The following is an 11,943-nucleotide window of genomic DNA, read 5'->3' on the forward strand; positions in this document are numbered from 1 at the left end:
GTACGGTGGCCGACAAGTGCAGAACACGGTGGCCCATCCCCTTCCGGCTGGTGTCATTGTCATTTGCTTGGCTTTTCGTTAACGTGTGTTTTGCACTAAGTCAGCTCCCTTTATGTCGACAACTCCTCAAATGCCCGCTTAAGTCGACATACACGGCCGACCGCTTGTGTCGACAAAGAATGTGAGCGTCAAAAGAGTCGTGTGTATGAAAAGGGGTTTGAAGTATTGTTAACGTGGTCATTACCTCTAAACAGCGTGAAACCACAACAACATAGCCACTGTCTGGTGGCACAGCAGCCAAATGTACTCCGAATGACTTCCTGCTCAGTGCAAAGTCATTCAAAATAAAAGCGTGGCCATATTAACCACAGCAACTACGAAAATGCACCCTTTTTATTTGATTTTTTAAAGATTGTTGGCCACCGGAAGAAAAATGTGTCCATGCGTAAAAGCTTTATTGTCACTGCAGTCAAGACATACGACAAAACGAGCCCGGCAGCTCAGTAAAAGTACCGAACGTGAATGTAAATACAAATGGAGGAAAGCATGTAGGCAAGCGGTTGAAAAATCCATCATTTTTATTTATCTATTTTATTTATATATTTTTTTATTAGGCCTATATTATGTTTAAATTATTATTTTTCAAATCATTTTTTAAATGATTTATTTAATTTTTTTATAAAAGAAAGATTCTTTAAGGTCACCCGTCCTCCTCGTGTCTCCGAACGAGGTCGCTAGCAAACGTGCAAACTGAGCCAACAGCAAATTGAAAGCAAACAATTTCAAATAAAAACGTAAGAAGAAGAAGCTGAGGCGAATGCGTGGTTTTATGGTGCCGCGTCTAAACAAAACAACCACAATGACTTCAAACGTTGGACGCCTTCAGCTGCGTTGATCTCCACCACTAGATGGCAGCAAAGCATCGTAAACAAATATTGCAAGCGTTTGACTTCCTCTCCAACAAAGACAGCTGCTCTGTGAACTCGAACACTCTTCTGTGCAAAAAGCCAAAAGACAAGTGACAAGTGACGTCACGCACGAAGGTGGTGGACTTTCGAGCTGCGGTGCCAACTTTTGTGGGCCGCATACTGAAAAATCAAAGAGTGCGGGGGCCGCTGTTACATTTTGCTAACCAACCTATGTCGCTTCGCTGAGACGCTAAAGAAAAAAAGCTGCTATCAGTGGCAAAGCAAATTATATTAGTATGACCTTTTTATCCTTACGTTCAACTTTTTTGCTGTTTTTTTTTTTTTTAGAAATATTTCAACTTTCTTCTTGACCAAACTTTTACCCAACTTCATATTTTCCATTTTTGATTTTCATTTTTGGACCCTGGGCCGCACTTTGGACACCCCTTATTTCACTGTTCTTCCTCTTGCTGTCCTATGCCAGGGGGCCCCAAACTTTTTCCACTAAGGACAGCATATGAAAAGTATGCGGGGGCCGTTTGGATAGCTTTTTGTCAAATGACACGTATTTCCAGTCAGCTTGGTGTTAGCTGACGAAGTGTATTATTATAAATTGTTAGTCCCAACGTTGCTACATGACACCCTTTGCCGTACTTTGGACGCTCCTGTTGTGCATTTTTACTGAAAATTGTGGCTGAATTCCAAATTCTATTGACCTCTGGGACTGTTGTCCAAGCAGTGTCGTTCAACAACGTTGACCTCCAACCACTAGATGGCAGCAAATAATCACCACATAAACTCAAACTGGACTCAGAATTGTATTCCCTCTCTGGAGTCATTCATGCCGCATTGATTCTGTCCTACTGATGACACGTGATTGTAAATAAAAACATGCATACGCGTTCTTTTAGCGAGTTGCACCCAAAATGCAAATGACACGAAATGTTCTCCCCAAAAGAGAAGAACAAGCGTGTGTGTCAGTGTGATGCATACCGTGATCTCCTTGCAGCCTTTTTTTTCATCCGTGACGACTCTTAGCTCAGCTTCCAGGTGTTCTCCCTCATTCATTCATTCCCTCATTCCTTCATTCTCAGAGACCTATCAGGGGAAAAACACGCAAGTTGGAGAAAGCTTATCTGTGAAGCCGCTACGACGCGTTCTACGCATTTCCATCCCCCAACAAACGCCTTAAGAATGGAAGCAGACTGAAGAAAGGAATTGAAGACGCTAATCCGAGCTGCCGTGTCGTTTGTTGGAACGGACAAATGATGCATTATTATGTTAGACTTTGCTACAAAGCAGAGTGGGGGTTTGTTTACGGCGTGTGACAGAGACAGGCTGAGAAGCAAGCTTTCCACGACAAACTTCTTCAGAAAATGGATCATTTATTGGACATTTGGGTGTTTTTTTAATGTTTGTTTTGTGTTTGGTCGTGTCGTTAGTCGCATTGTTTTGTTTTAACGAAACAATGCGAGGAGGTCGCCCGGGAAGCAAACACGTTAACGGATCATTGTTCAGATTTTAATTCTAAATATGTTCCATGAATATTCCGGGTGTCTTATTGTGTCCAAACCTGTGAATTTAAATTGTGTTTTTGAGTCATGCGTCGTGTCCTGGCAGCATGCGCTGCTAATGCAGAACGACTGCACCACGCTGACAATATTCCTCAATAAAGGACCCAGCGGGAGGAGTCTGGCACTTTTACGTTAAAATATGACCAAAAAAAATCTGAATGATTGAACCGATTCAAATAAGAATAAGAATAAAAATACAAATAATAAAATCCTCAAATTTTAGTTTAAGCAAAACTACTGTAAACGGTCAACAGATTGTGCTGCGCCGTTGTTGATGAAGCGTCTCAGGACGAAGGCCCAGCGTTCAAAGCAGGGGTGGACCCCACGGCACATTGTAAAAACACAAGCAAATAAAACAACAACAAAAATGGGTGGAAAAAGAGCAAAACGATGAAGTATGATACTCATAAGCTTAACTATAATATGCTTTTGTCACCTTGAAAACAAAGCTGTAGATTGTTTGGTCCTTGAATGGATAACTCTTAGCATCTACACTGGAATGCTTCTACCAAAATGGCCCCCACTTAAAGGGGTTTTTCAGCATGAGGAAGTGTGTACCTGTCTGGTTTAAACACGTAGAGTCCCCTGAATGCCTCCTGATCGTGTGCTGACCGCTTGGAAAAGGTCACGACAGATGTTCTTAAAGCGCCACTACGGCACGGGGAGATGACAATGGCGGCAGAAGTCCATGACTCCCGGCTATCGTGGCACTTTATCTACGTTCTGAATGACGTTCGTCTGAAGAGGAGCAGTGGCGCCGTGTTTAACTAACCTCAACAACCCGAAGAGGAAAGCAACAATGTTAGCTGAGATGTTCCCTAATCTGCTAGCTCAGACTGGATTGAAAGATTCAATGAAACCTGCATGAGATGCTGGTGGATTTGATGTAATGTCTCTAGTCGTCCACACCAGAGGCTGTGATGTCCCATACGTGGGTTGAAACACACCACAAGTTCAAACTAGAAACCTTTAAACAGCCCTCAGGTCACTCGAGCCAGTCAAAGATCTTCTATTTAACAGGTGAAGGGCCGAAAGAAAAAACACTAGTCAAAGATCTTCTGTGATGAAAGTGCTTTGCTGTTTTTAGGAAGCTGCTGCCAAAAATGCCAGTCAAAGATCCTCTACATGACAGGAGCACTTTGCTGTTTTTAGGAAGTTAGTGCAATAGTCTATACCACAGGAGCACTCTGCTGTTTTTAAGGACTATTTTTCAAACATGCCAGTCAAAGATCCACTAGGATGACGTGTGTGCTTTACTGCGTTTAAGGATTTACCTTTTTTATTTTATTTTCTTATGTATTTGCTACCTACTTGTTGTATTTATTGCTTTTATTGTTTCTATTCTTGTTTCAAATATTTGATATTCTTTGTTTTTATTTATCTTTTAGTTTTTCGTGTATTCATTTGTACTTTTATTTCTTATTATTTATGGTTTCACGAGTCTGTGGAGCACTTTGGAAACAGTGTTTCCAAAATGTGCTCCATAAATAAAGTGGATAGGATTAAAGATCCCCTACGGGGCACGAGGGCTCTCTTGTTTTTAGGAGTCTACTGAAGAAGGGCTGAATGTGTCCCAAGAGCTACGAGTTGAAGGTCTGCTTCTGTTCACGTGCCCCCAGGGACACAAACGAAGCAAGTGCTGCATTTGGGTGCCCGTGTGACGCTGCATCTTTCTGACAAAGAGCGTTCCTCTCGTGGTGGTCCACCTAATCCGCACGGAAGGGCCTGCGGAAGCTGAGCGCGCAGCGACCGAGTCAAGAGGGGAAGAAGCAACGTGAGCTACGAGGTTACCAGCGAGACCCGTACGACCAACGTGAAGCATGTTCTCACCTCGGCTGTCAGGGTGATGAATGCTGGCAGGTGTCCCAGCACTTTTACTTTGTCATCAGTGCCTGAAAGCAAAAGTGCTGACCACTCTGCAGGCTTGATGCCTCCACAGGAAGCCACACTGAAGGGCGGTCAGTCGCGGCATTAGCGGGGCCGCGTGATCAAAAGCTTGTATATTTTGTTTTTTCTCATATAGCAATCGTACCTCTCCTGCCTGTCCCATTAAAAGCGGTGGAAACATGTTTGATACATCGACAAGTCAAACATCAGGACGCCTGCTTACGTTGATGGAAGTGGTGCTGCAGCTAAGCTAAAAACAGGCGTTTAGCCGGAAAACAACACATTGTGTCCTTCTGCAGCAGCAACAAGGTCATTCAAGCCACGCCAAAACAACAAATGTCCACAAGTACACAGATACAGTATTGACATGTTTTATGGCCTTTTGTCCACACGCAAACGTTCTGCACATGAAAACAGATGTTCTGAAAATCTCCAACTGGGGTGGCGACATTAGGAAGTAAATGAATTAACTAAAATGTTCCTACCCCCACCTGTGCTCTTGAGGTCATTTGGGTCGTGACCCAAAGGACAAGATGGCGGGTACAAGCAGCCATGAGTTTTCTCCGTAGGGTGGCTGGGCTCTCCCTGAGAGATAAGGTGAGAAGCTCTGTCATCCGGGAAAAGCTCAGAGTAGAAGTGGTGCTCCTCCACATTGAGAGGAGCCAGATGAGGTGGCTCATCATCTGGTCAGGATGCCTCCCAGACGCCTCCCTGGGGAGGTGTTCAGGGCACATCCCACCGATAGGAGGCCTCGGGGAGGACCCAGGACACGTTGATGGATGGATGGATGGGTGGATGGATGGATGGATGGATGGATGGATGGATGGATGGATGCATGGATGGATGGATGCATGGATGGATGGATGGATGGATGGATGCATGGATCGATGGATGCATGGATGGATGGATGGATGGATGGATGGATGGATTTTGGTTGCTACACATCTTCAAATAAATGATGAAATGATCCATCAGTCAGCTACAGACGTGGGAGCTCTAAGTTTGACCGTTGTGTTTTTCGTCAGCGAATATGCTAACCTAGCATGACGTTGCTTTTACAATGTGAGAGTAATGTTAGCACTTTAGCTCACATTGCACATTATATATGATGTACTGTAGATGTAGATGATATATATGATGTACTGTAGATGATATATATGATGTACTGTAGATGACATATATGATGTCGGGCAGGAGAAAAATAGAATGAATATTATAGAATAGAGTCAAAGGTTTTTTACAAATATTTTTGTTGTTTTTTCAGATTGAAAACCATAAAAAAGCGTAAATTGCTGCTCATGTTTTCTGCATTTTCCCCAAACACAAGCAACTTAGCGGAAAACATCCATCATGTCAAAGCAAATAATGCAACCGTTGCCTTGAAAGAACGCACTAAAGCGATAAAGCTCTTGTGTTGTTGCAGCTGCAGATGGGAGTAGCATCAGCAACGCATGAACGTCTCCCCTGGAGAGCGGCGTAGCTCTTCATACATCTCCACAGAGCTCCCTTTTATGAACGCAACAATCACTGCCTGCTCCTCAGACGCTCTGCTGAATGGGATGGGCGATTACGCAACACGCAAACATTCACAATGCTGTGAACACGTTAGAGGGGATGCCTCAAGGCCGTGCACACACAAACTAATTTAACCCTAACCCTAGCCTTCTAACCTAACCCTAACCCTCTAATTTAACCCTAACCCTAGCCTTCTAACCTAACCCTAACCCTCTAATTTAACCCTAACCCTAGCCTTCTAACCTAACCCTCTAATTTAACCCTAACCCTAGCCTTCTAACCTAACCCTAACCCTCTAATTTAACCCTAACCCTAGCCTTCTAACCTAACCCTCTAATTTAACCCTAACCCTAGCCTTCTAACCTAACCCTAACCCTCTAATTTAACCCTAACCCTAGCCTTCTAACCTAACCCTCTAATTTAACCCTAACCCTAGCCTTCTAACCTAACCCTAACCGTCTAATTTAACCCTAACCCTAGCCTTCTAACCTAACCCTAACCCTCTAATTTAACCCTAACCCTAGCCTTCTAACCTAACCCTCTAATTTAACCCTAACCCTAGCCTTCTAACCTAACCCTAACCGTCTAATTTAACCCTAACCCTAGCCTTCTAACCTAACCCTAACCCTCTAATTTAACCCTAACCCTAGCCTTCTAACCTAACCCTCTAATTTAACCCTAACCCTAGCCTTCTAACCTAACCCTAACCGTCTAATTTAACCCTAACCCTAGCCTTCTAACCTAACCCCAACCCTCTAATTTAACCCTAACCCTAGCCTTCTAACCTAACCCTAACCCTCTAATTTAACCCTAACCCTAGCCTTCTAACCTAACCCTCTAATTTAACCCTAACCCTAGCCTTCTAACCTAACCCTAACCGTCTAATTTAACCCTAACTCTAGCCTTCTAACCTAACCCCAACCCTCTAATTTAACCCTAACCCTAGCCTTCTAACCTAACCCTAACCCTCTAATTTAACCCTAACCCTAGCCTTCTAACCTAACCCTAACCCTCTAATTTAACCCTAACCCTAGCCTTCTAACCCAACCCTAACCCTAATCATGAGAACATTAAGTTACTGATGTGTGACTTGTGTTCCATACGAGTGTTGGCTTCATTTCATTTAGCGGTAGACGTGGGAAAATTGACGTTTGCTGGTTTCCGTGTAAGTATGCACTGATTTAGTGAGTCTGTACCGCTAATATCTGGTAAGAGTAACAGTAGTAGTCCAGTAATCCCTTGTTTATGGTAGTTCATTGCTTCCGTATTTATAAATGGAATACTTTCATAGTTACAGCATAGAAAACCTGTTCATGACTTTCCAAATACACTTTTACACATGATTAGAGCCCTCTAGACATGAACTAACACCCCTATAGTCACTGTTACACTCCTATTAGCCAATACAGTAGACATAATACGACATAATAAGCCATTTAAGACATAAATAAGACTCATGCTCGTGTGTGTTGCTGTAAATGTGCTTCTGTGCTTGCGGGGCAGAGTGGGGGGAGGGACAGGGACAAGAAGTGATGTCAGAGGCTGAGAGTTGTGGGTTGCAGCGTGTTAAATATGATTGTGTCTGTTGTGAGATGATTCCAGCCTGCAATAAAAGCCTGTTGTCCCGGCGATCAAGTCTGGTGCTTGTGTGTCTCAGCCAACATTTGATAATGCGTGGTGGTGATGTATTCAACAGCACTGTGATGTATTTACCAGCGCTGTGGGGAAAAGTGTGTAAATAAAATAAGGACACGGCTTTAGTGTTAAGAAGGAGAGCTACGATGCCACCTACTGGACGGAGTTGAAAAAACTATTTGTGGCGGCCCACAGCCGCTGGATGGTCCTCTCGCCCGACTAGACAAACTCATCCGCTCCACACTTCCCCGTCGTTCGTTTTACAGCCTCGGCCATCTCAGAGCGCTCGGCTTCCTTCCGCGTGCTTCGGCCGCTTGGGCCTCGGCGGAAGCGGAAGGTGAACAGGCCGTAGATGACGGGGTCCAGGCTGGCGTTGAAAAGGCCGAAGATGAAGACGATGTGGGTGAGTGAGTGGGAGATCTTCCCTTCCAGGTCGTCCGGGAAGAACCAGTACCACAAGCCCAGCAGGTAGTACGGCGTCCAGCAGACGATGAAGCAGCTGACGATGACGATGCTCATCTTGAGGGTTCTCATGCGCGCTTTGGGGATGTTGTTCTTGGAGCAGCGCAGACGAGGCTCACGGGGCGGCACTAGGAGGCCATGAAGTCAGATGCAAAGACATTTCAGCAAAGCGTTTTATTCTGCCTTGTCAAGGGACAATACTATGGAGCGTAAAGTTGGATATACTACACAGCAGCCCCCCTGTGCTGGCAGCACTCGTGCAGCCCCCATGCTTGACTGAAGGCAAGACACAATTATCTTACGAGTGTTGCCAGCTATTTAGACAATAACGGCTGTGTGGTGAACTGCAACACAAGCTGTACACAGACTACCCTAAAATACGTCCTTTCCTTAGGACTGTCCCTTGACAAGACGCTGAGACTCACGGGTGTGGTGTGGCATCTTCTTGGAGATGTGGATGAAGATTCTGGTGTAGCAGGTGATCATGATGGCCAGCGGCAGCAGGAAGAGGCAGCAGAAGGTGAACATGTTGTACGCCGTTTCCTGCCCGTGCGAGACGAAGCTCCCCCTCGTGGTGCACTGGGTGAAGTTGGCAGGGTAGGTGATGGTCACGCTGTGGAAAATGAACGTCTACGGAAGAGACACCAATCACATCACATGCAGGGTCAACGCTGGCCAGCGACAGATCAGTTAGGCGGGACTTCAACAGAAACCCAAGAGTCACCTGGTCTCACCTGTGGGACGGAGAACAAGGCGCTCATCGTCCACGCCACCGTCAGCATGAGCCTGTTCCTCCTGGGGGCCGTGCTGACAGCCAGGGGGTGGAGGATGGCCGACTGTCTGTCCAGACTGATCACCACGGTGACGAAGGCGCAGGAGTACATGGCCTGCAGCTTGAGGAACATCAGCACCCGGCAGGCCAGGTCGCCGGCCAGCCACTGGACGGTGATGTTCCACACGGCGTCCACCGGCATCACGATGAAGGTGACCAGCAGGTCGGCCGCCGTCAGGTTTACGATGAGCACTCGGACGCGGGACCTGCGCTTGTGGACGCTGGCGGCCCACAGCGCGGCCAGGTTGCAGAGCGTGGAGACGGCGCACAGGATGAAGGTGACGATCACTCGGACTTTGGCCGCTGTGGAGAAGGTGGGCAGCCGCGGCACGTCCGCCGGCGTCCCGCTGCACAACGGCGGCCGCCAGTCGCTGATGGTGTCACGCTCGGAGCTCTGCGCAGGAACTTCCCAGCAGGAGGCGTTCATGTTCTGAGCCTCAGGTCTGCATTGTGTCCAGAAGACAACGCTGTGCTGCACGTGCATGAAGATGGAGCACAGCTAGATGATCATCACGTGTGAGGGCGTCATGGCAGCTGACGTGGAGTCTCCGGGGAACATCTCTGCTGCTCGCTGAGCTGGAAAAAGAACATCAGTGCCAACACCTGACAACTTCTCAGGTTCATTCCATCCCAACCACCTCCCTCTGTGCAAGATGGCGGTGATGATGATGGACAGGCTGTTTTTCTCTCCTTGCCAGCTGATATTTATTGATGATCTTAGGTAGAAAGTGTTGATGACAGCGTTGATGCGAGGGGAGAAATAGTTTTAAGAACAGTGCCTCAACTGGAGCACTTGCGTACTTACACACTTAGTCTCCTGGGTGCGTTCACACTGAGAAGGAAAGCAGTGCACTGCCAGTACCCGTTTAAGAATATTAAAATGTGTTTTTTCAAACGCCTGCACACTTAATAAAGGTTTTACTGTATGACGGCCACAGTTTGACCCTGGAACAGATTATTACTACAGTAATTGCATCGCGCGATTTTTGCAGTTGATTAAAAGGAAAGAAGGAAATGACAGCAATCAGCGACACAGTAATCCCTCGCCACGTCACGTCACGCTTCAAATTCCTGGCTTTGATGAATCACGTTTAAAAAAGAAATACAAGTCAATCAACTCTTGCTGTTTTGCGGTTGCATACGGACTATTACTAGAACTTTTTTGACTTTGAAATTTGACATGTTTTTTTGCCTAAATTCATCATTTTCAAGCATAAAAATGGCTCACTGAAGTAAAACACAAATATAAGGCATTCAGAAGACACATTCAAAGACGTTGGGATGTGGATGTGTAGTATTCTACTCTGGTCACCGGGTGTCCGTAATGTTAGCGTAATGTCGGGTGAGACGCACAAGCACCAGACTTGGTTGCTGGAACAACAGGCTTATATTGCAGGTTTGAATGATCTCACAACAGGCACAATGATCCCTAACATGGGCCATAACTCCCAACGTCACTTCCTGTCCGCCCCCCACTTAGAACACATTTACAGCAACACACACGAGCATGAGCTTCGTCAGCGAAGAGTTCGCTGACGAAGCTCTTCGGATGAGGAGCGAAACGTCCGACACCTTCTTCACAGAAGTACAGATGACGTCTCAAGAAGCCTTTCCCTCGATGGACAACTCCTGTACGACTGAGAGCCTACACAGACGCATGAGTCTTTAATGTTTCTCTTATTATGTCTACTCTACAGGTGTGCCTATAGGGTTGTTATTACATGTCTAGAGGGCTCTAATAGTGTTAAAACTATATTTAGAAGGTCATAATCAGGTTTTCTATGCTCCAACTGACCGCGATGGGTACAGCACCTCGAGATAGCGTCCAACTATGCCCCCTAGCGGCTGCGTGCAGTAATGAGATGACAGCAGAGAAATGTGGACGTTGAGCAAGTGACCAAATCTTTTGACACAGTCCGGCGTTCTGCAAAGTCCAACATTTTGAACGTGATCAACGAAGCAGCCTGCTGGTCACAATATTAGGTACACAACTCAGCCTTAAAAAGGATAACAAGGATCACTTTTGATTGACTGCCCAAGAGGCATCATTGAAACACACATGCTTATTCGTGTGCTAGCATTTAGACGCGCTCGTGCAACACAACAAGGTGTATATTTTAAATACCTCACCTTGGAGACAGCACGACCACAGCCAAGTACAAACACATCACGTGAACATACTGCCAAGTACAAATGACGCGCTAGATGAGAAGGTTTGATGCAAACGAGGAGAAAGCGACTGACCTTCTCTCGGCGGACGATGAAGAGGAGGAACGAGAAAGGCTGTCTGTGCACGCTCTTCTCTCACACGCACACGCACACACATTTGGTCAGGCGCACTTTGTTCTAACTCGCCCCGCTGCGTCAGCCTCAGTGGGCGTGGCCACGCTGCAACGTTTCTCAATGTAACTCCCCCAAAAGTGAACGTAGTCGTCACTCTTCCTCCTCCTCTTCCTCCAGCGTGTACTAACTATCAACTCAGAGCACACACGCGCGCGTACGCACACACGCACACTGATGCGCAAAATGAGCGGTTAAATATGCTGTCCAAAGAAGGCAACCAAGAAGGCAACCTTTCCTTCTTCGCTCTGTTGTTCATCCTCTGAAACGCCGGAGGAAAAGCTTTTTAAAGACTACTCAAAGATCCTCTATGTGACAAGAGGACACTGCTGTTTCTAAGGATCTGCTGCAAACAACACACATCAAAGATCCTCTATACATGACAGAAGTGCTCTGCTGTTTTTAAGGACCAATTGCAAAAACGCACATCAAAGATTCTCTAAATGACAGGAGGATTCTGCTGTTGTTTTTTTTTTCACTCTAAAAATGCTAGTCAAAGATCCTCCATATGACAAAAGCACTCTTTTAAGAACTGACTGCAAAACGCTAGTCAAAGGTCCTTGATGTGACAGAGTGCTCTGCTGTTTTTAGGAATCGATGACAAAAACCCTAATGAAGAGATGATCTTGATAACATGAGTACTGTGCTGTTTTTAAGGACCTGCTATAAAAATGGGAGTCAAAGAACATCTACGTGAGAGGAGGACAGTGCTGTTTTTAAGGATCGGCTACAAAAAAGCTACTCAAAGATCCTCTGTACGACGGGAGTGCTCTGTTGTTTTGTGTTTTTT

The 11,943-nt window shown here is 45.8% G+C and overlaps 1 protein-coding gene across 1 annotated transcript; it reads right to left on the reverse strand.

The window, feature by feature from the left end:
- Positions 1 to 6,874: 6,874 nt before the first annotated feature.
- LOC129178995 (gonadotropin-releasing hormone II receptor-like) lies at positions 6,875 to 11,246 on the reverse strand. The gene is made up of 4 exons (XM_054771758.1): positions 11,058 to 11,246; positions 8,716 to 9,389; positions 8,407 to 8,611; positions 6,875 to 8,109 (listed from the first exon to the last, which is right to left on the reverse strand). Exons 2-4 carry the CDS (start codon positions 9,295 to 9,297, stop codon positions 7,739 to 7,741), a joined length of 1,158 nt encoding a protein of 385 aa, XP_054627733.1. The 5' UTR covers positions 9,298 to 9,389; positions 11,058 to 11,246; the 3' UTR covers positions 6,875 to 7,738.
- Between the last annotated feature and the right edge of the window lie 697 nt (positions 11,247 to 11,943).

Source organism: Dunckerocampus dactyliophorus, chromosome 3, assembly GCF_027744805.1.
Source record: "Dunckerocampus dactyliophorus isolate RoL2022-P2 chromosome 3, RoL_Ddac_1.1, whole genome shotgun sequence".
Classification (NCBI taxonomy): Eukaryota; Metazoa; Chordata; class Actinopteri; order Syngnathiformes; family Syngnathidae; genus Dunckerocampus; species Dunckerocampus dactyliophorus.